Source organism: Mustelus asterias, chromosome 13 (genome assembly GCF_964213995.1).
Source record: "Mustelus asterias chromosome 13, sMusAst1.hap1.1, whole genome shotgun sequence".
Classification (NCBI taxonomy): Eukaryota; Metazoa; Chordata; class Chondrichthyes; order Carcharhiniformes; family Triakidae; genus Mustelus; species Mustelus asterias.
The window spans coordinates 92,483,250-92,507,307 of NC_135813.1; the positions used below are offsets into that span (position 1 = coordinate 92,483,250).

At 44.9% G+C, this 24,058-nt stretch overlaps 1 protein-coding gene across 5 annotated transcripts in view; it reads right to left on the reverse strand.

The window, feature by feature from the left end:
- LOC144502880 (unconventional myosin-XVIIIb-like) overlaps positions 1-24,058 on the reverse strand; it is a 363,270-nt gene that overhangs the window by 17,640 nt on the left and 321,572 nt on the right. For all 5 annotated transcript variants that reach the window (XM_078227267.1, XM_078227266.1, XM_078227270.1 and 2 more), the window contains 2 exons: positions 14,483-14,619; positions 13,401-13,442 (listed from right to left, as the gene is read on the reverse strand). In XM_078227267.1, the coding sequence (XP_078083393.1) occupies positions 13,401-13,442; positions 14,483-14,619 (179 nt within the window). The remainder of the gene's footprint in view (positions 1-13,400; positions 13,443-14,482; positions 14,620-24,058) is intronic.

Genomic DNA, 24,058 nt, shown 5'->3' on the forward strand with positions numbered 1-24,058 from the left:
TTCCAGTCCTTGACCTGCAACAGTGTCCTAATGGAGCCTAATGTAAAATGGAGGATCAGCCCCTCATCTTTTGATTCAGGGCTCTACAGCCTTCTAGATTTAACAATTTTAGATCATAACTTCTGCTGCCATTTTGCTTTTTTTTGTCAGTTTGATTTTTCTTGTTTGTTTCTTTGTTGCTTCTCATTGGGTGGGATTTTCCTCCCCAAAACCTGAAAATCCCACCCGAGGTCAACAAACCTTTGCATTGTCCGCCCCTCGCCCACTACAATTCCCATGGCAGGCGGGTCGGGAAAAATCCCCATTTTATTTGGACATTCACACCTCATCTGGACACACCTTTCGTTTCTTTATTTCGTCCATTACACTTCCTTTGGCTTTGGTACCACAAGAACTTTCATCCTTTAACCTGCCTCGATCGCAGGCCTTCTCTTTTTGTTAACCCTCCCCACTTCAACTGACTGAAAACCTATTAAGGAGAAACGTAAAGAACTGCTGCCTCACAGCACCAGGGACCCAGGTTCAACTCCGGCCTTGGGTAATGGGGAGCATGTGGAAACTCTGTGTGGAGTTTCCACGTGCTCCCTGTGTCTGCGTGGGTTTCCTCCGGCTGCTCTGGTTTCCTCCCACAGTCCAAAAATGTGCAGGTGAGGTGGCTTGTTCCTTAGGTCCCAAGATCCGCAGGTTAGGGGGATTAGTGGGGTAAATACATGAGGTTATGGGTAAGATGCTCTGTCAGAGAGTCAGTGCAGTGTCGATGGGCCAAATGGCCTCCTTCTGCACTGCAGGCATTCTATGATCCTTTTGAATGGCAGAGCAGATTCGAAGGGCCGAATGGTCTACTCCTGCTCCAGTTTCCTATGTTCTAATGACTATAGGAATCTCAAAAAGGAAAGTATGTCTTGTTTCATGTTGGCTCAGGAGAAACAGATATGTACCTCCGAGCCCCAGAAGGAATGTTTCGTCCTATTGAGCCACCTGGCCGAGTGCTGGTGATCATTTCTCTAGCTCTACGCAGTAGAATCTGCCTCCTGCCTCACATTGCACTTCCTTCCAACCCAGACCTTTCAACTGATTTATTTGGGTGGAAGAGAATTCCCTTTGGACTTGCTCCCTGACACGTTCCCACCTCAGTGTGATAGCAGGAATGGTTAGCCAATTGCAATGAGCAACCAGTTCAGCTCCTTGAGGGTTAAGAACCTCTCCAGTGACACAGACAGTGAATAAATCGCAATCTTTATTGTCGAGTAGACACAGGATAAAGGTAATTGGCAAAAGAGCCAGAGGTCAGGTGAGGAGAATTTCTTTGATGCAATGAGTTGTTATGATCTTGTTACAAATATAAGGTTTTATAAGATTGTTTTGGTTTGGGACCATGTCTTTACTCAAGGCTAAAGTGAAGGGTGTCATGTGACAATGACCTGGTCTGAAGTCTTCCAAACACACCTTGGTGATGGGTATATTAAAGATTAAAGGGAGATTTGGGTTGTTTACTGGAAATAAGGTATAAGGTGTTTACACATAGGACAACCGCAGCAGCATCTGTGTTTACAGTGGTTGGACAATAGTCTGCAATGTTCCAGGAAGATATTGAGAATGTCAGGTGGTAAACAATTGTGTTTTGAACCGTCCATTTACTTACAAGATAAAAAGGGAGCTGGGGGTCTCAAGGATAGGTCATCTGTATTTCTACCTGGATATAATGCCCATGTGATTCATGTTGCCATGGAGATAAGCTTTGCGAGAAGAAAGGTGTATAAGATATTACTGAAACTCACCGATACAGATTGGGGAGGGGGGGTCAGCCTTGGGGGAGGGGGTTAGTGCAGGCCCGATGGCCTGAATGACCTCCTTCTGCACTCTAGGGATTCAATGGTTCTATGGAATTGGGTGTTTTGATTGTGCGAAAAGTAAAACGAGAAGTTATTGTTCTGTAAGTTGCCCACAATAACAATGTTTAGTTAAAGTGCTTTTTAGTCTGTTTGTTACAGTAAAAGTCTTAAAACACAAAATCTTGATTTGTCATCTTTTCAGCTTTCAACGGGATGTTCAACTTTCTCTTTATGGAGGTTAATGGTCTCTACGGAGATCGTGCAGTCTGGAATGTACTGACGACCACAAGAGGGAAAAATGAACTTTACATCCACATTTATGATGGGAACTGTCTATGCCGTGAGCAGTGCTGCCAGTTTATAGTCTTGGTTTTATTTCCCTTAGCTTCTAGAGCAATGTCTCACTAAAACTATTACACCCATGCACCCTGGCCAATAATCGATTGCCCGCTAATCTTACTTTCTCAGAAACCAATGTTTTTCTCTTGGTAACATGCAAGCAATGTAACAGGAGAGAAATGGTCCCAATGTAGAACCACAGAATCCCTACAGTGCAGAAGGAGGCCATTCAACCCATCTAGTCTGTACTGAATCTTCAAAAGAGCTCATCCCGAAAACCCTCCTGAGGTCAACGGACCTTCCCATTGTCCGCCCTTCGCCTGCTCCGATTCCCATGGCAGGCGGGGCAGTAGAATTCTGGCCAATGTGCTCCATCGGGGCAGCATGGTGGCACAGTGGTTAGCACTGCTGCATCACAGCTCTAGGGACCTGGGTTCGATTCCCGGCTTGGGTCACTGTCGGTGTGCAGTTCGCACATTCTCCCCGTGTCTGCGTGGGTTTCCTTCGGGTGCTCCGGTTTCCTCCCATAGTCCACAAATGTGTGGGTTAGGTGCATATGCCATGCTAAATCGCCCCTTAGTGTCCCTGGTTGGATAGGTTAGAGGGATTAGCAGGGTAAATATATGGGGTTACAGGGATAGGGTCTGGGTGGGATTGTTGTCGGTGCAGGCTCGATGGGCCGAATGGCTTCCTTCTGCACTGTCGGGATTCTATTCCATGATTAGAACACATTCGGAGGTCCAGATTCCACACGTCTTGACAAATGTTCAACTTAAAAATAAACACCAACTCTTCTGTCTTAGCAAGCAACGGCCTGCCTGCCTTTTAAGTCATGAATCTAAATTATCTGAGAGATTGGGTTGTCGGAGCTCAAGAGCTTCGCCCTGTCAGAGAAAGTCAGCTCAACAAAGGGATTAAAAAAGATGAAGATCATTTTGTCAGAATTTTCATTGCGGCGCTCAGGAGTTTTCATAAACACTCCAGCTGACAGCATGCCCTTTCTGTACCCTTCCTGTGAAACAAGGCAGCTTGATGTCAGAACACTCGATGTTTGAGTTATTTGAAAGCAGATTTGGAATGAAACATCATTATTTCGGATGCGGTGAAGCCAACCGTCTGGAAAGTCGGGTTTGCAAAACGCCAAAACAATTGGGCTGTTCAGCACCTTGCCATTGTGGAGCCATCTCGACTTAAAGACTCTCTGTCTTTCCCAAAGGATAACTTTGGGTGCTTCACAAATCCACAGGCAGTCAGGATGTGGTGTTCACTTGAGTGAGGGAGCGGGATGAGAGCGGGGGGTATGGGGCTAGGGCACAGTGGGAGATGAGCAAGGGTTCTCAGATATCTGATCTTGAACTCGGGTGGGGCGGAATCTTACCACCGTTCACGCTGGCGAGATTTTCCAATCCCACCGCAGTGAACAGAGATTTGGCTGGCCGCCCAAATTCTCCGACCTTGCTGCGGTGGGAGCGTGGCGTGAACAGCAGGTAAGGTTGCGCCCGTGAACTTTCCAGCAGCTGTCTCTGGATAACTATCCTCCCCTGTCCCAGTGCCAAGGAGATCATGGCCGGAATTTTACCAGCAGGCCCGCCCGAGGCTCGTAAGATTGTGCCCAAAGCCAACAGAGAATGCCGATCTGCATTCCCTGAAATCGGAGAAGGCGTGTCGGTAAAATCAGGGCCCAAGTCTAGTGATTGCCCTGCTTTTGGTTTATTAATGCTTTGTAGAGCAGGGAATGTGGCTGGGATCTTCCTTTTCTGTTGAATACCAAAGCACAGTAAGTAGTCTCACAACACCAGGTTAAAGTCCAACAGGTTTATTTGGTAACACGAGCTTTCAGAGCGCCGTTCCTTCATCAGGGCACTCACCTGATGAAGGAGCGGCGCTCCGAATGCTCGTGTTACCAAATAAATCTGTTGGACTTTAATCTGGTGTTGTGAGACTACTTACCGTGCCTACTCCAGTCCAACACCGGCAACTCCACATCATGAATACCAAAGCAGGAGATGCACCTCCGCCACCAAGCCAATGCGAGGGCTTTAATTGACAGAATGAAACACAGGGCTGAAAATAGAACCAACTACAGAGGAACTGGCCTGTTATATCAGTGACAACTTAAACCACTTTGATACTTCCCTCAAGCTGCGCTATGTAATTGCATGGGTTGAGTCATTGGGAGATAGAATTTATCACAGTTCTAGTTGGCCCAAGGTGATGTTGGTGGGTTACTTCACAATGCATTAAGAATTGACCATGTAGTGTGAGACTGGAGTCACATGCAGGAGCTGATAGAGGTGATAAGTTTCCTTTCCTGAAAGGCATTCCAGCTCATAAGGACAATGTTAATGGTGTCAGCCTGTGCCTCAAGGTTAGATAGAGATTTGAGCACAGAATACCAGCTGTCACTTCAGTTTGGTGTTGTTGGATGGTGTCATCTTTCAGGTTCACAGCTAAGCCTGGGTGCTATCTAGCCCTCTCAGGCACTGGGGAGGCGATGGCTTAGTGGTATTATTGCTAGACTATTAATCCAGAAACTCAGCTAATGTTCTGTTTGAATCCCGCCACGGCAGATGGTGGAATTTGAATTCAATAAAAACTATCTGGAATTAAGAATCTACTGATGACCATGAAACCATAGTCAATTGTTGGAAAAAACCCATCTGGTTCACTAGTGCCCTCTGGGGAAGGAAATCTGCCACCCTTTCCTGGTCTGGCCTTCACGTGACTCCAGAGCAACAGCGATGTGGTTGATTCGCAACTTCCCTTGGGTAACTAGGGATGGATAATAAATGCTGGCCCAGCCAGCGACGCCCATGTCCCACAAATGTATTAAAAAAGTTACGCAAAATGACCAAGACAGAATAAAAGCTGAGGTATTCTGGTGTCCTGGTCAATAGTTATCACTCAAACAACATCACTGAAACTGCTTCATAAATAATTTATCTTGCTAATGTATGTGGGATCTTACTGTGTTAAACTGGCTGCAGCATCTCTTAAATGGTTGAGAAGTGGGATGTTCTGATTCTACGAAAGGCGCTACACCAATACAAGTTCTTCATTTCTTTCATTATCATTGAATCAGTTGGGCTGCTACAACAACTTGTTATTTCATCTTAATTTGATCTTGGTGCTGCCTCACAAATGACTAGAACAATTAAATAAATTATCACTGTGTTGTGGGATTTGAATTTATGGTTTTAATGTTGCTATGCCAGTGCCGTAACCACTCCGATGTCATATCCACATAAGTTAACCAGGATTCCTGTTCTTAACTGCTATGCAGTGACTCCCAATAGAAAGGTTCCAGTGAGGCGCTGGGTGAAGTGAAGGGCAGGATTTGCTGTAATGTCCTTCACACCATCCGGCGTACCAACACTCACAGTCTAAACTCCAGTGTGAAGATTTGGCATTCATAAGAACATAAGAACTAGGAGCAGGAGTAGGCCATCTGGCCCCTCGAGCCCGCTCTGCCATTCAATAAGATCATGGCTGATCTTTTTGTGGACTCAGCTCCACTTACCCGCCCACTCACCATAACCCTTAATTCCTCTACTGTTCAAAAATTTATCTATCCTTGCCTTAAAAACATTCAATGAGGTAGCCTCAACTGCTTCACTGGGCAGGGAATTCCACAGATTCACAACCCTTTGTGTGAAGAAGTTCCTCCTCAACTCAGTCCTAAATCTGCTTCCCCTTATTTTGAGGCTATGCCCCCTAGTTCTAGTTTCACCCGCCAGTGGAAACAACTTCCCTGCTTCTATCTTATCTATTCCCTTCATAATCTTATATGTTTCTATAAGATCTCCCCTCATTCTTCTGAATTCCAATGAGTATAGCCCCAGTCTACTCAGTCTCTCCTCATAAGCCAACCCCCTCAAATCCGAAATCAACCTAGTGAATCTCCTCTACTCCCCCTCCAGTATATCCTTTCTCAAGTAAGGAGACCAAAACTGTACACAGTACTCCAGGTGTGGCCTCACCAGCACCTTATACAGCTGCAACATAATCTTGCTGTTTTTAAACTCCATCCCTCTAGCAATAAAAGATAAAATTCCATTTGCCTTCTTAATTACCTGCTGCACCTGCAAACCAACTCCTTGAGATTCCTACACAAGGACACCCAGGTCCCTCTGCACAGCAGCATGCTGCAATTGTTTACCATTTAAATAATAGTCCATTTTGCTGTTATTCCTACCAAAATGGATGGCCTCACATTTACCGACATTGTACTCCATCTCGCCCACTCACTTAGATTATCTACATCCCTTTATTCGACATATTTATCTATACTCGACTGATGTACCAGGGGACAGGCAGCAGCCCTGTGGGTTAGGCCCTAATGTAAGACAGTGCTTGTAGGAAAACAGTGAAGAAAAGGGGGAAAATATTCTAATTGCAAATACAAAGTAACAATATGCTGAATAAAAGGCATGTCTCACAATAAGCATGAAGGTAATGACAGGGTACAGGAGCTCCAAGCTGGCGGGTTGCTTGCAATTCACCCACAGTTTGATTCAATGTGTGATGTAGTTATTTGAACGGGGCAAAGTGAGAACAGTAATTAAACCATCCAAGGCCTCCCATCAGCAAAGTTAACTTCAGCACCTCACCCTAAAAGATGCATTGGCCAAAATTTGCCAGCCCTTATCGCTGGCGAGATCTTCTAGTCCTGCGCCGCTGGTGACCCCAACATCAGGTACTCACTTGATGAAGGAGCGGCGCTCTGAAAGCTTGTGCTACCAGATAAACCCTGTTGGACTTTAACCTGGTGTTGCGAGACTACTTACTGTGCCCACCCCAGTCCAACGTCGGCAACTCCACGTCCTGGCTGGGTAGGGTAGCTTTGATCAAGATGGATGTACTACCTAGGCTGCTATATCCTCCTCAAATGTTACTCATTCTGTTGTCTGCAAAGGTCATTAAAGAAATTAATGGCGTGCTCAGTTGTTTTGTTTGGAACAAGATGAAAACTCATTACAGCGAGCCAAGCTGCAGTTGCCTGATTCGAAAGGGGGGCCTGTGGGGAGGGGAGGGGTGCCAAATAATAAAATGTATCAGTTAGCCTCCCATCTTAGATTCATACCAGAATGGATCAATGGAGACCCTTCCTCCAGATGGCTTGATATCGAAGCCCGTCAGTCTTTACACTCCTTGCATTCACTTTCATTCTCAGGAATGCCGAGGCTGTGTCAGACAAGTGTGATATTCCTATTACTATTAATACTTTGAAATCTTGGAGGATGGCTCATGAGTTAAAGGGGAGATCTAACTTAATGTCCTCTCTTTCTCCCGTTCAGGGAATCCAGATTTCCTGCCGGGTCTCATGGTTTCGATATCTGGAGAGATAGAGGTCTCTGCAGGCTGGGTGATGTCTTTCAAGCAGCTGTGTCAAAAGTTTGATGTTCCAAAACACTCCCTTTTTGCGATACTTGCAATTCAGAGACCATCTTTAATAGGACAACTCTTCTTTGTGATGCTATGATTTCCCCGGTGGAAAATTCTTGCTATCAGCAGAGCCTAAATAACTAATTAGTAAATTTTATGAGACTTTATGTTCTAGATCCTGTGAGAATATATTGGACACACTGTGGCCCTGAGAAAGAGGCCTTGAAGTAAATATTAATGAGGAAACATGGGGTGACATTTGGGAATATGCTAATAAAATCTCAGTTGTAATACAACAAAAGAGAATCAGTTTAGGATATTACACCATATTACTCCAAGCTAAAGACATCAGTTTGTCCCCAATGTATCCTCATTATGCTAGAAATGCAAGGTGGGCATGGGGATATACGGGCATTTTTTTTAGTCCTGTGTTAAGATTAAATTCTACTGGTTTAATGCCCTTAATAGATCATAGAATCAAAGAATCCCTACAGTGCAGAAGGAGGCCATTCGGCCCATCGTGTCTGCACCAACAATAATCCCATCCAGGCCCTATCCTATCCTGGAGTTTGGGAAATGTTTAAAGGTCAACAGAAAGCCATGAAAAAAGCCATAAAGAAAAGTAAGATGGATTACGAGAGTAAACTAGCTCAGAATATAAAAACAGATAGCAAAAGTTTCTACAAATATATAAAACAAAAAAGAGTGGCTAAAGTAAACATTGGTCCTTTAGAGGATGAGAAGCGGGACGTAATAACTGGAAATGAGAAAATGGCTGAGGCATTGAACAGGTATTTTGTGTCGGTCTTCACAGTGGAAGTCACAAATAACATGCCAAAAATTGATGACAGGAAGGCTATGGCAGGTGAGAACCTAGAAACTATTATCACGAAAGGGGTAGTGTTGGGCAAGTTAATGGGGCTAAAGGTAGACAAGTCTCCTGGCCCTGATGGAATGCATCCCAGGGTGCTAAAAGAGATGGCGGGAGAAATAGCAAATGCACTAGTGATAATTTACCAAAATTCGCTAGACTCTGGGGTGGTTCCTGCAGATTGGAAAACGGCATATGTGACGCCACTGTTTAAAAAAGGAGGTAGACAAAAGGTGGGTAACTATAGGCCGGTTAGCTTAACTTCTGTAGTAGGAAAAATGCTTGAAGCTATCATCAAAGAAGAAATAGCGAGACATCTGGATATAAATTGTCCCATTGGTAAGACGCAGCATGGGTTCATGAAGGGAAGGTCATGTTTGACTAATTTGGTGGAATTCTTTGAGGACATTATATGTGCAGTGGACAATGGGGAACCTGTGGATGTGGTGTATCTGGATTTCCAGAAGGCATTTGACAAGGTGCCACACGAAAGACTGCCTCATAAGATAAAGGTGCACGGTGTTATGGGTAATGTATTAGCATGGATAGAGGATTGGTTAACTAACAGAAAGCAAAGTTTGGGGGTAAATGGGTGTTTTTCTGGTTGGCGATCAGTGACGAGTGGTGTGCCTCAGGGATCAGTGTTGGGACCACAATTGTTTACGATTTACATAGATGATTTGCAGTTGGGAACCAAGTGTAGCATGTCAAAATCCGCAGATGACACTAAGATGAGTGGCAGAGCAAAGTGTGCAGAGGACGCTGAAAGTCTGCAAAGGGATATAGGTAGTCTAAGTGAGTGAGCGTGGGTCTGGCAGGTGGAGTACAATGTTGGTAAATGTGAGGTCATCCATTTTGGTGGGAATAACAGCAAAATGGACTTCTATTTAAATGGTAAAAAATTGCAGCATGCTGCTGTGCAGAGTGATTGAGGTTTACAGCATGGAAACAGGCTCTTCAGCCCAACTTGTTCATGTCATCCTTTTTTTTAACCACGAAGCTAGTCCAAATTGCCTGCGTTTGGCCCATATCCCCCTATACCCATCTTACCCATGTAAATGCTTTTTAAAAGACAAAATTGTACCCGCCTCTACTACTACCTCTGACAGCTCGTTCCAGACACTCACCACCCTCTGTGTGAAAAAATTGCCCCTCTGAATCCTTTTGTATCTCTCCCCTCTCACTTTAAACTTACACCCTCTAGTTTTAGATTCCCCTACCTTTGGGAAAAGATGTTGACTATCAGCTGACTTATGCCCCTCATTATTTTATAGACCTTGAAAAGATCACCCCCTAAGCCTCCTACGCTCCAGGGAAAAAGTCCCAGTCTATCCAGCCTCTCCTTATAACTCAAACCATCAAGTCCCAGTAGCATCCTAGTAAATCTTTTCTGCACTCTTTCTAGTTCTCCTTTCTATAATAGGGTGACCAGAACTGTACACAGTTCTGTATTTGTTGAAAAATGATCGTGCTGTACAGTACCAATCGCCGTGGGTTTGCTACGGCATTTGTAAAAAATAAAAAAACCTTCCATAAAAATATATCTTAAAAAAACATAAGTATCACTGAACAGCCTCCACCAAATTGCCATTGCAAAATTAAAACGAATGGAGTTACAGGATCGCTGCACAAACAGATTAAACATGACTTAAATGAGGCAAGGGTGAAATAATGAAACAGAAATAACACAATCTTCCGGTGTCCTTTTGCTTGAGCAACTTAGATATGTGTGTGAGAGATGATTAAAGCATGACTATTAAAAGAGTGTGTCTATTGATTGACAGTGTGACAGGAGTGATGGAATCATAGAATCCCTACAGTGCAGAAGGAGGCCATTCGGCGCATCGAGTCTGCAGTGAACACAATCCCATCCAGGCCCTATCCCCATAACCCCATGCATTTACTCTAGCTAATACCACCTGACAGTAAGGAGTAATTTAGTACAGCCATCCACTTAACCAGCACATCTTTGGAGTGAGAGGGGAAACCGGAGGAAACCCACGCAGACACGGGGAGAACGTGCAGACTCCACACAGACAGTGACCCAAGCTGGGATTCCAACCCGGGACACTGGCACTGTGAGACAGCAGTGCTAACCGCTGTGGCACCACGTCGCCCTATGGGCATGTATTCTCAAACTCTGCACCAAACAGGGTGGTTAGAATGATGTTGGTTAACCCTGACTTCATAACAGCCACTAACATCCACCCAGGAAAGCCAATCAATCGGGGAATAGTGAAGGTGAAGGGGTAGAAGTATTGGGAGTTCAGTGTTACCATTCAGATGAATTGGAATGCAACTTCAGTGGATAAAGCCTGCCATCTTTTGCTTTCAGCACAACCCATCTCATCTGTTTTATCGAAGCCTCTGTGGTCATGGTTCCCTAGATTTTTCTTCTCTTGTCATTCCTAAGTTGCAAACCCACCATCTTTCATACAACTCATCCCCAATATGTGGGAACCTAGAGACATCAGACCATTGCCTATTTTAGTTCTCTCATAGAAATCATAGAATATCATAGAATCCTACAGTGCAGAAAGAGGCCATTCGGCCCATCGAGTCTGCACCAACCACGATCTCACCCAGGCCCTACCCCCATAACCTCATGCATTTACCCTAGCTAGTCCCCCTGACACTAAGGGGCAATTTAGCACGGTCAATCCACCGAACCCACACTTTGGACTGTGGGAGGAAACTGGAGCACCCGGAGGAAATCCACGCAGACAGGGGAGAACGTACAAACTCCATACAGACAGTGACCCAAGCCAGGAATTGAACCCAGGTCCCTGGCGCTGTGAGGCAGCAGTGCTAACCACTATGCCACCGTGTAACCCAGTAAGTGCTTCCCTGTAAGTTAATATAATAGTAGGGCGGCACGGTGGCACAGTGGTTAGCACTGCTGCCTCACAGCACCCAGGGACCTGGGTTCAATTCCTGGCTTGGGTCACTGTCTGCGTGAAGTCTGCATGTTCTCCCCGTGTCTGCGTGGGTTTCCTCCGGGTGCTCCGGTTTCCTCCCACAGTCCGAAAGATGTGCTGGTTAGGTGTATTAGCTATGCTAAATTCTCCCTGAATGTACCTGAACGTGTGGCGACTCGGGTATTTCCACAGTAACTTCATTGCAGTGTTAACGTAAGCCTGCCTGTGACACTGATAAATAAACTTTAACTTTAAAACTAGTTCACTGACATCTGTAAAACTTTGTCCTCCTTTATTTATTCGTATCTGTAGTCTCATATTTGCCAGCCTTTTACTCTATAAGACTTAATATTAGATTCAGGCTAATTATAAAGTGCAGTACATCTTTACAAATCATTGATTGCATGCTGCCTTATCTTTGCATAATTAGCTGATTTAGATTAATATTTATGCTCTGAAGACAATGGTATGTAAAATAATATTTCATTTCTGGATTACGTCACAACTGAGCCAAGCAGAATCTCTGTTACTGCTTCAGATGACAATCGCATGATTAAAAGTTACTTATGGTCTCCACCGCACAAGCCCAGTCTTCTCTGAGAATTGAGAAATTGCAAGACGCAAGCTTAATGTCAATTCATAGTCATAGAGGTTTACAGCATGGAAACAGGCCCTTCGGCCCAACTTGTCCATGCCACCCCTTTTTTTAAAAAACCTCGATGCTAGTCTCAATTGCCCGCATTTGGCCCATATCCCTCTATACCCATCTTACCCATGTAACTGTCTAAATGCTTTTTAAAAGACAGTATTGTACCCGCCTCTACGACTACCTCTGGCAACTTGTTCCAGGCACTAACCACCCTGTGTGTGAAAAAATTGCCCCTCTGGACACTTCTGTATCTCTCCCCTCTCACCTTAAACCTATGCCCTCTAGTTTTAGACTCCCCTACCTTTGGGAAAAGATATTGACTATCTCGCTGATCTATGCCCCTACGTAACAGCATAAAGATCCTCATTCATCAGTTTAGGGCAAACACAACCTGTTTATTTACAGGTTAAACTATACAGAGGCTTACAACCTCGTGGCTACACTCAGCTCCCGAGTGACTCTGAGCACACAAGCCCATGCTGACCAGGGTGATCCCCCCACCCTGCCCACCGATTGGGTTCTCCAGGTCATGCGATCCTTCCTCTGCAGATTGATCCTTAAAGGGACAATCACCACAAACTGTTTCCCAAACCCATTGAGTCCACTACTCTTTTTAACTTGGCCTGTACAATGGCACTTGAACTTTCTCTGAGGTTTCTCCGGAGCCAGCCCAAGAAAATTGAAGGAAGTTCTGCAATTCAAATTGAATATCTTGATATATGTTATAGGTTTTTCCAATGCCATTACAACATTGCCTTAAATCTGTCAATAATGTGAGAGCAGTATGATGAAAGTGTTTAAGAATCTGGGGGATTTTCACAGTAACTTCATTGCAGTGTTAATGTAAGCCTACTTGTCACACTAATAAATAAACTTCATTGGGTTGAAGTTCTTCTATTTTCCACTCCTCTCTCACCCTAACTCTCATTGTTGCACAGATCACCTGCAGGCAAAGAGAGAAGTGGCCAAGCAAATTCTCACCACACCAGCTCAACCTCCTTCACCCCTCTCTCCTTCTTGTCATCTCTCCACCCCGCCCCCCCCCCCCCCCCCCCCACTGACCCATATCAAACGGAGTTCAAGAAATTATCTGTAAGAGTGGAACTTCTCCATTTTGCCCACTCCATGATGTCCTGTACTGATATTTCATTGTAACAGACCAGCCCACCACTTACATGTCAAACTATTGTGCCAACGTTTAACCATGTATCTTATTTAGCTGCATATCAATGGCAGCCACTCCTGTTATGATGAAAGCATTAGCTTGATGTTAAATGAAGATTTCAGTTTAGGATTAGAATGGTTGGACATGCCATTGGGGTTTACACTCCGAGCAAATTTTATCTAGTCTTTTTTATGCTTCAAAACACAACAATCTGGTCAGGCAACAGGCAGCATGTTCTTACATATCTCTCCTTTCCAAATCTCCCAAAGTCGTCGTTACCGTACTATGGAGAGAACAGAATTTGTCACAATTTACCACCACATCAATCCTATTCGGATACAAAGCACTGCCTATTAAATCAATTTATCGTTTCCATCCTCTTAAGTCCCTATTTTTAGAGTCTCGCAGGGCAGAATTACAGGATTATTGCCCTTTCTGGGGAATTTTGGCACAATGGGCAATAGTTAACAAAGGTGGGAGAAAAAAGAATCATAATGCAGTCATCCATTTTAGCTTCAAAACTTACCAGCAATGACAGCGGGGGAGGAAACCATTACGCTGCTGGGATTTAACTCTAGATTCCAAGGCTGACTAATTTTAATCTTTCCTATTCATCCTCATGTTCTCTGTCATTTCAAATAGATGTGATTTGCAACAAGCCTGAAAAGCTGTACTCTCCAATGCACTGAAATTTCAATGCAGCTGTACGGGTTTGTGTTGTATCAGCTGTTTTGAATGCAGCTCTGAGAGTTAAGTACAGTTTGTACGTGGCCATTCTGGAATATAAACTTTCAGAATATTATAGGCATTTGTTTTAAGTCCTTCTCATCGTGAAATTCCCAGAGACCAGGACTTGCTTGGCTGTCAAACGATTGAGTCTGGATTTTCTTGGGCTCCAGCAACTGAACAGCTTTCACTACATGTTGGTCTGTATTTCTACTGAAGTCAGTAGCCACATAGGCGATGGCCGAGTGGTATTATCACTAGATTATTAATCCAGGAACTCAACTAATGTTCTGGGGACCCGGGTTCAAATCCTGCCACGGCAGCTGGTGAAATTTGAACTCAATTTAAAAAAACATGGAATTAAGAATCTACTCGGAAAAATCTATCTGGTTCACTAATGTCCTTTAGGGAAGGAAATCTGCTATCTTTACCTGGTCTGGCCTACATGTGACAGCAATGTGATTGACTCTCAACTGCCCTCGGGCAACTAGGGATGGGCAATAAATGATGGCCAGCCAGCGGCGCCCATGTCCCGTGAATGAATAAAACAATATACCTTGTGGCTTTCTTTTTTGTGTTTTAGACCGAAGAAATTACCTTTCTGCTTCATCTTCACTTTCATCAGTCGACTCCTCCTCTAAGACGGTCTGCAGGTCTGCGATTCGCTTTATTGACGTCTCGAGATCCGCTTGCAAGGTCTGTTTAATCGCCATCAGGCTGTCCACCTGAGCTGCCTGCCAAGTTAAACAAGCGCAGAACATTACTAACACATGGCAGTTAAATGAATAATGAGTCGTCCCTCATTTTAAGGAAGAAATTTCATCACAGAAACATAGAAGATAGGAGCAGCAGGAGGCCATTCGGCCCTTCAAGCCTGCTCCGCCATTCATCACGATCATGGCTAATCATCCAACTCAATAGCCTAATCCTGCTTTCTCCTCATAACCTTTGATCCCATTCGCCCCAAGTGTTATATCTAGCAGCCTCTTGAATACTTACATCCTTGATATCATTTCTAGAGTCTGCCAAATTTCTCACATGACTGTATAGTTCGACTGATCCATCCAAAGAGTCAACTGCATGATGGCACCTAAGCAGAGTAGTGCCAGATTCAAGTTCTCTTCAACAAAGAATAAAGAAAAGTGCAGTTCAGGAACAGGCATTCAGGCCCTCCAAGCCGATGTTGATCATAATGCCCTAACTAAACTAAAAGAACCTTCTGCCCTTACTCGGTCCGTATCGCTCTATTCCCTCCCTATTCATGTACCCATCCAGGTGCCTCTTCAATGTTGCTAATGTGCCTGCTTCCACCACCTCCTCTGGCAGCGCGTTCCAGGCACCCACCACTCCCTGTGTGAAAAACATCCCTCGTGCATCTTTCGTAAAATTTCCCCCCTCTCACCTTGAACCTGTGCCCCCTTGTAATTGACACTTCCACCCTGGGAAAAAGTCTCTGAATATCCACCCTGTCTATGCCTCTCATAATTTTGTAGACCTCTATTAGGTCTCCCCTCAGCCTCCATCTTTCCGGTGAAAACAATCCTAGCTTGTTCAACCTCTCCTCATAGCCAGCACCCTCGAGACCAGGCAACATCCTGGTGAACCTCCTTGGCACTCCCTCCAAAGCTTCCACATCCTTCTGGTTGTGTGGTGACCAGAACTGCACGCAATACTCCAAATGCGGCCTAACCAAAGTTTTACATAGCTGCAACATGACTTCCCAACTTTTGTACTCAAAGGCCTTGATTTTACCTGCACAGCCAGCCCGAAATCGGGGCGGGCGAGGCTCGCAAAACAACATTCCCTGTTGGCCTCGGGCGCGATCTTACGAGACTCGGGTGGCCGTGCCGGTAAAATCAGGGCCAATGCTTCAGCTGATGATGGCTATCATGCCATTTGCCTTCTTAATCACCTTGGCCACCTGTGCTGCCACTTTAAGGGAACTGTGGACCTGCACGCCCAGATCCCTCTGTATGTTAATGTTCCTAAGTGTTCTGCTAGTTACAATATAATTCACACCTAAAATTGATCTCCAAAATGCTTCACCTCAATTAAGCTTTTTGTTTGGATACAACAATAACATATTTGAACTTCTCAGCACCAAGGATGATTCAACACTCTCACTTCCTGATGGAAATCCAGTCCTACAATTGGAAATATTTACCAGCGCTAAGCAGTGTATTTAGTCATGGCTTCAATACTGAGTCACTGGAGTAATTGCAGCTGACAATGGGGTCGAGAAGGGGGAGTAATGATGACACCTCTGTCATTGTTTTTCTTACCACTCTGGAACCAATAACTTTAAAAATCCTCTTTAAAGACCAATGTGGTTCTCCCACATCAGGCTCAAATGGAGGTGACAACCCTGCGTTATGAGAGAAGCAGTGATTTTGTTTTATTCATTCGTAGGATGTGGGCCAGTGACCAGCCTCCCATCCAATGACTCTGTCGACACTTCCCACTCCCTTGGATAAGCAGCCAGCATAATTAAGCACCCCATGCTTAATTATGGGGACATTCTCTCTTCCACCTTCTTCCGTCAGGAAAAAGATACAAAAGTCTGAGGTCACGTACAAGTCGACTCAATAAATTTCTTCCCTGCTGCCATCAGACTTTTGAATGGACATACCCTGCATTAAATTGATGTTTCTCTACACCCTAGCTATGACGGTAACACTACATTCTGCACTCTCTCCTTTCCTTCTTTATGAACAGTATGCTTTGTCTGTATAGCATGCAGGGAACAATACTTTTCACTGTACACTAATACACTGACAATAATAAATCAAATCAAATTTATTGCCCATCCCTAGTTGCCCTTGAAACTGAGGGCAGTTGAGAGTCAACCACATTGCTGTGGTTCTGGAATCACATGTAGGCCAGACCAGGTAAGGACGGCAGATTTCCTTCCCTAAAGGACATTAGCAAACCTGATGGGTTTTTTTGACAATCGTTTCATGGTCATCAGTAGATCCTTAATTCCAGATATTTTTTATTGAATTCAAATTACACCACCTGCCGTTGCAGGATTCGAAACCGGATCCCCAGTAACAATAACGGAGTTTCTGGATGAATAGTCTAGCGATAATACCATTAGGCCATCGTCTACTTTACAAATGGGCTCATCATCCAATTAAGAATGGCGGCTGGACATTTGAAGCTGGGTGGACAATCAGAGAGATCAGAAAGTTAGAATCTTAGAAACCCTACAGCACAGAAAGAGGCCATTCGGCCCATCGAGTCTGCACCGACCACAATCCCACCCAGGCCCTACCCCCATATCCCTACATATTTTACCCACTAATCCCTCTAACCTACGCATCCCAGGACACTAAGGGGCAATTTTAGCATGGCCAATCAACCTAACCCGCACATCTTTGGACTGTGGGAGGAAACCGGAGCACCCGGAGGAAACCCACGCAGACACGAGGAGAATGTGCAAACTCCACACAGACAGTGACCCAAGCCGGGAATCGAACCCAGGTCCCTGGAGCTGTGAAGCAGCAGTGCTAACCACTGTGCTACCGTGCCGCCCTGTTGTCTACATGGACTCTAGCAAGGCCTTTGACAGGATACCACATGGTGGGTTGTTGCATAAGGCTAAATCTCACAGGATCCAGGGTGAGGTAACCAATTGCATACTAAATTGGCTTGATGACAGAATGATGTGGAGATGCCGGCGTTGGACTGGGGTAAACACAGTAAGAAGTTTAACAACACCAGGTTAAAATCCAACAGGTTTATTTGGTAGCAAAAGCCACACAAGCTTTCGGAGCTCTAATATTCGGCCTCTGATATTCGGGTAAGCGTTCTCCAAGGCGGCCTTCGCGACACACGACAGCGCAGAGTCGCTGAGCAGAAACTGATAGCCAAGTTCCGCACACACGAGGACGGCCTCAACCGGGATATTGGGTTCATGTCACACTATTTGTAACTCCCACAGTTGCGTGGACCTGCAGAGTTTCACTGGCTGTCTTGTCTGGAGACAATACACATCTTTTTAGCCTGTCTTGATGCTCTCTCCACTCACATTGTTTCGTTTCTTAAAGACTTGATTAGTTGTAAGTATTCGCATTCCAACCATTATTCATATAAATTGAGTCTGTGTCTTTATAAGCTCTGTTTGTGAACAGAATTCCCACTCACCTGAAGAAGGGGCTTAGAGCTCCGAAAGCTTGTGTGGCTTTTGCTACCAAATAAACCTGTTGGACTTTAACCTGGTGTTGTTAAACTTCTTACTTGATGACAGAAGACAGAGGGTGGTTGTAGAGGATTGTTTTTCAAACTGAAGGCCTGTGCCTCAGGGATCAGTGCTGGGTTCACTATTATTTTTCATTTATATTAATGATTTGGATGAAAATTTAGGAGACATGGTTGGTAAGTTTGCAGATTACACCAAAATTAGTGGCATAGTAGACAGGATTGCAACGGGATCTTGATCAATTGGGTCAGTGGGCTGATGAATGGCGGAGGGAGTTTAATTTAGATAAATGCGAGGTGATGGTAGATTGAATCAGGACAGGACTTACTCAGTTAATGGTAGGGCATTGGGGAGAGTCAGAGAACAAAAAGATCTCGGGGTACAGGTTCATAGCTCCTTGAAAGTGGAGTCACAGGTGGTCAGAGTGGTGAAGAAGGCATTCGGCATGCTTGGTTTCATTGGTCAGAACATTGGATACAGGAGTTGGGACGTCTTGTTGAAGTTGTACAAGACATTCGTAAGGCCACACTTGGAAAACCGTGTACAGTTCTGGTCAATCTATTATAGAAAGGATATTATTAAACTGGAAAGAGTGCAGAAAAGATTTACTAGGATGCTACCAGGACTTGATAGTTTGAGTTATAAGGAGAGGCTGGATGGACTGGGACTTTTTTCCCTGGCGCATAGGAGGCTTAGGAGTGATCTTACAGAGGTCTATAAAATAATGAAAGGCATAGATAAGGTAGATAGTCAACATCTTTTCCCAAAGGTAGGGAAGTCTAAAACTAGAGGGCATAGGTTTAAGGTGAAAGAGGAGAGATACAAAAGGATCCAGAGGGACAATTTTTTCACACAGAGGGTGGTGAGTGTCTGGAATGAGCTGCCAGAGGTAGAGGCAGGTACAATTTTGTCTTTTAAAAAGCATTTAGACAGTTCCATGGATAAGATTGGTATAGGGGAATATGGGCCAAACACAGGCAATTGGGACTAGCTTAATGGTAAAAACTGGGTGGCATGGACAAGTTGGGCTGAAGGGCCTGTTTCCATGCTGTAAACTTCTATGACTCTATGGCCGGTACTCTACAACCTCGCTCTGGTGAGGCTGGTAAAATCACGCCTGAGGCCAACGGAGAAATCCGCTCTGCAAGCTGCGCCCGCGTGGCGATAAAATTCCAGCCTATGACTCTGAAAATAGGCCTCATTAGGCCTTTCATTCCACTTTCATTGGTTATCCACCACTTGAGGGTAGGTTGCCCTGCCGACCCCAACCATCACCAGGAAACTAGCCCCAGGGGATTGAGATGGTGCCTGTAAACATGCAAGCCCAGCCTGCAGTGTGACCTTTGACCCCAGTGAGAGGCAACAATCCTGCCCTAAATCTTTCTTTACATTGTGGTGAACATTTTCTCATCTCTGTTATAAGATGAGTATTTGAAACATTGTAACATACAAGACTACGGGCTAAGTACTGGAAAATGGGATTGGAATAGATAGGTGACGGATGGCTGGCACAGACACAATGGACCGAAGGGCCTCTTTCTGTGCTGTATAACTTTATGACTCTATCACTCAAGGTGAAGAAACATTTTGCATTTACTGTGGAGTGCATTCTGACAGTGAGTGCAATCAGAACAGTCACCTGGTGAACATCTCTCAACGTTCCTGTGTATTGATCCCAGTGCAATGCAATGTTAGGAGAGGCAGCTGCTCCAATATTGGCCATCTTACATATCATTCGATGTCAAAATGACTTCCGGAAGCAAAGACAGGTCAAAGGGCATGGTGCACAAATGCAGGGCAAGACTCCTTCTGCAATGCCCCTCAGTGTGGTTTATACCCAACCTCCTAATCCATTTCTCTGCCCACCAGTCCTTTGGCATTTTTTCCTCTGTTTCCCACAATGAACTTCCTCTCCCTATGTGAGATTGGTCACTGTTTTGTGGGAACCTCCCAGTGAGGTGGCACGGTGGCACAGTGGTTAACACTGCTGCCTCACAGCACCAGGGGCCCGGGTTCGATTCCCGGCTTGGGTCACTGTCTGTGTAGAGGTTGCATGTTCTCCCCGTGTCTGCATGGGTTTTCTCTGGATACTCCGGTTTCCTCCCACAGTCCAAAGATGCGCAGGTTAGGTGAATTGGCCATGCTAAATTGCCCCTCAGTGTACCTGAACAGGTGCTGGAGTGTGGCGACTGGGGGATTTTCACTGTAACTTCATTGCAGTGTTAATATAAGCCTACTTGTGGCATATTTTTAAAAAATATGTGTATAAAACCACTGCCCATGTTGCAGGAGCACAGAATCTTTATGGGTGGGATTTTCCAGCCACACTCACCCCAGGGCCTGAAAATCCCATCCAAGGTCAATGGACCTTTGCATGGTCCGTGTCTCGCCCACTCCGATTCCCTTGGCAGGTGGGACGGGAAAATTCTGCCCTATCTCTTTGAAACTGGATTCCAAAATACACCCCAGAATTAAAAAAGACGAGAGAGCTGGCTTCCAAATACCAAATTGTACAACAAATCCCACACATTGGCCAAAAATAAAACCTCAAAACCACACTGATCAATTTTGGCAGCTCAAATTAAATGACTCCTATTTGACCCTTAGGTGGGTTCACGCATGCTTTGCCTGTAACAGGTAAAATTATCCTGGTATTGAGAGGAGCAGTGATAAGTCTGGCCTGTGCGAAGCTCAGCATAATGCATTTCTATTAAACCTTAATAATGTTTAATCAACTCCCTTTGTGTCAGTGGTATTTGCAGCCTGAGAATGAATCGAAGCTTGACTCACTGATAACAATGTGTACAGTTTATAATTAGCTCTGTGAGACATCTAATAATGGGCTGGTTCTCTGTAATCGTTGGCCTTTGTAATAAGTGAGAATGTGGAATGATGCCTGAATATTGAGTCCTGTCTCCTTTCTGAATCATAGGCCCAGCCCCAGCTTGTGAATTGTGTCTTTTGTTTTATTCATTCGTGGGACATGATCGTCGCTGGCTGGCCAGCATTTATTGCCCATCCCTAGTTGCCCAAGGGCCATTGAGAGTCAACCACATTGCTGTGGGCCTTTAGTCACATGTAGGCCAGACCAGGTAAGGACGGCAGATTTCCTTCCTAAAGGTCATTAGTGAACCAGATGGGTTTTTCCGACAATTGTTTCATGGTCATCAGTAGATTCTTAATTCCAGATATTTTTTGTTGAATTCAGATTCCACCATTTGCCGTAGTGGGATTCGAACCCCGGTCCACAGAACATTAGCTGAGTTTCTGGATTAATAAGACTAGTGATAATACCACTCGGCCATCGCTGCCCCCTGAGTTGAATTCAGGAATAGCATCTTGTGAAAATGGTACCAGTGAGAAGTGGCTTGAGTTACAAGGTGAGACTCGCAAAACTGGGGCTGTTCTCCTTATAAAAGCGAAGATTGAAGAGAGACTTAATAGAGGTGCTCAAATCAAGAAAGGTTATCAGAGAGCAGTGAGTAGAAACTGATCCCACTGGTTGAAGCATCGGTAACCAGAGGACACACATTTAAGACAATAGATAAAAGTGCCAGAGATGTGATGGGAAAAGTTTGTTTTTAACACAATGAGTGGGATTTTTCTCCCTCTCCGTGGTGTGTTTGGTGGCAGCGGGAGGCAGTGTGTTATTCGCTGGCAGTGGGATCTTGTGGTCCCGCCATTGTCAACAGGGTTTGAGTTGAACATGCCCCCTTGCCGCCGGGAAACCCACGGCGGGGGTGTGCCGCGAGTGGGACTGTAAGATCCCGTCGCCGTGAATGGCAGTAAGATTTCGGAGAATAAGTTTCTATGGGTGGAGTTCTCCAGCCCTTCCCACCAGTGGGATCTTCCGGTCCCGCCAAAGTCAACCCCAGCCACGGACTTCCCAACGGAGGCACGGGCAACGAATGTAAATCACCATCAACCTCGGCGAGACTGGAAGATCCTGGCGGCGGCCAATTGTGAACCACCTCGGCCACGGGAAAAGCTGTCACGGGGGGAGGGAAGATGGGGGGGGGGGGTGCTGGAGAATTCACCATATGATTTGAACTATGCTGCCTGAAAGGGTGGTGGAAGCAGATTCAATAGTAATTTTCATAAGGGAATTGGATAAATACTTGAATGGGGTAAAATTGCAGGAGAATGTGGAAAAGATCAGTGGAGTGGGAATAATTGGGTAGACCATGAGGCTATAAGATATAGGAGCAGAATGAGGCCATTCGGCCCATCGAGTCTGTTCCACCATTCAATCATGGCTGATAAGTTTCTCAACCCCATTCTATCGCCTTTTCTCTGTAACCTTTGATGCCTTTACCAATCAAGAACCTATCTATACTCAATAAACTGGCCTCCACAACCTTTTGTGGCAATGAATTCCACAGATTCACCACCCTCTGACTGAAGAAATTCCTCCTCATCTCAGTTATAAAGGGTGGTCCCTTTACTCTGAGGCTGTGCCCTCAGAACCTAGTCTCTACCACTAATGGAAACATTTTCTCCACATCCACTCTGTCAAAGCTCTGTCAAAGAGCTGGCACAGGTACAGTGGGCCAAATGGCCTCCTTCTGCGATACATGAACTGATAATTTATAGAATAGATGAAGGAAAGAGCAACAATTGAAAGCCACATCTTATTTTACCATTTTTATAAGTACAAAACGCTTGAAAAGGCAAATTAACCCTAATAGTGATGAAAAAGGATGAGAGGAGGCTCAAATGAAGAATGAGCACCAGCATTGACTGAATGGGCTGAATGGGCTATGCTGTGCGGTAGGTTCTATGTGACCCTTTATAGGTGACCATCAGGGGGGCTGATTCAGACATGGCAACTTGAGGAAGCAGCAGGATTACAACAAATGGAGAGAGGTTGTGGCGTTTTATAGACCTGGACACTTCCCCTTTAAGAGGGAGGCAATGGCCAAGTGGTATTATCGCTAGACTATTAATCCAGAAACTCAGCTCATGGTCTGAAGACCAGGGTTCGAATCCCGCCATGGCAGATGGTGGAATTTGAATTCAATGAAAAATATCTGGGATTAAGTATCTACTGGGTGACCATTGTCGATTGTCAGAAAAACCCATCTGATTCACTCATGCCCTTTATGGAAGGAAATCTGCTGTCCTTACCTGGTCTGGCCTACATGTGACTCCAGAGCCACAGAAATGACTCTCAACTGCCATCGGGCAACTAGAGATGGGCAATAAATGCTGGCCAGTCAACGACGCCCATGTCCCATGACTAAATGAATGAAAAAAAAGGGAAGCTGGTGAACAGTAAAGAAACACAGACAGGAATTCTTCCAGAGAGAATGTATACATATAAAGCTGAAGTGAAGCACAGACTCTGTCTGCCTGTTTAAGAATGAAATAAGCAGCAGTCTGGTTGTGTGAGGGAGCATGGTCAAAGCTGGAGCTCTGAGATTAATGATGTTTGAATACAAGAGCTGAACTAACATTCATAGATATGACCCTTCACCTGAGATGTCTACATTTTGAACATTGTATAGAAGTTCTCTCAGACAACGATTCTTTGCAACAACTCAAAGCCTCATTGTTTGAACAATAGAGTTTAAAGAAAGGTCAACCACTTTCCTGGTGACTTGGATAATAATTACACTGCCCAACACAATACCACAAGATGTTCCCCACGTACAGGTGAAGCTAGGAGCCATAAATATAAACCGGTAACTGACACATCCAATCGGGAATTCAGGAGAAACATCTTTACCCAAAGAGGGGTTAGGAGGGTGGCACAGTGGTTAGCACTGTTGCTTCACAGCACCAGGGATCCGGGTTCAATTCTGGCCTCGGGTCACTGCCTATGTGGAGTTTCTCCGTGTCTGTGTGGGTTTCCTCCGGATGCTCCGGTTTGCTCCCACAGTCCACAGATGTGTGGGTTAGGTTGATAGGCCATGCTAAATTGACCCTAGTGTCAGGGGGATTAGCAGGGTAAATATGGGGAGTTATGGGAA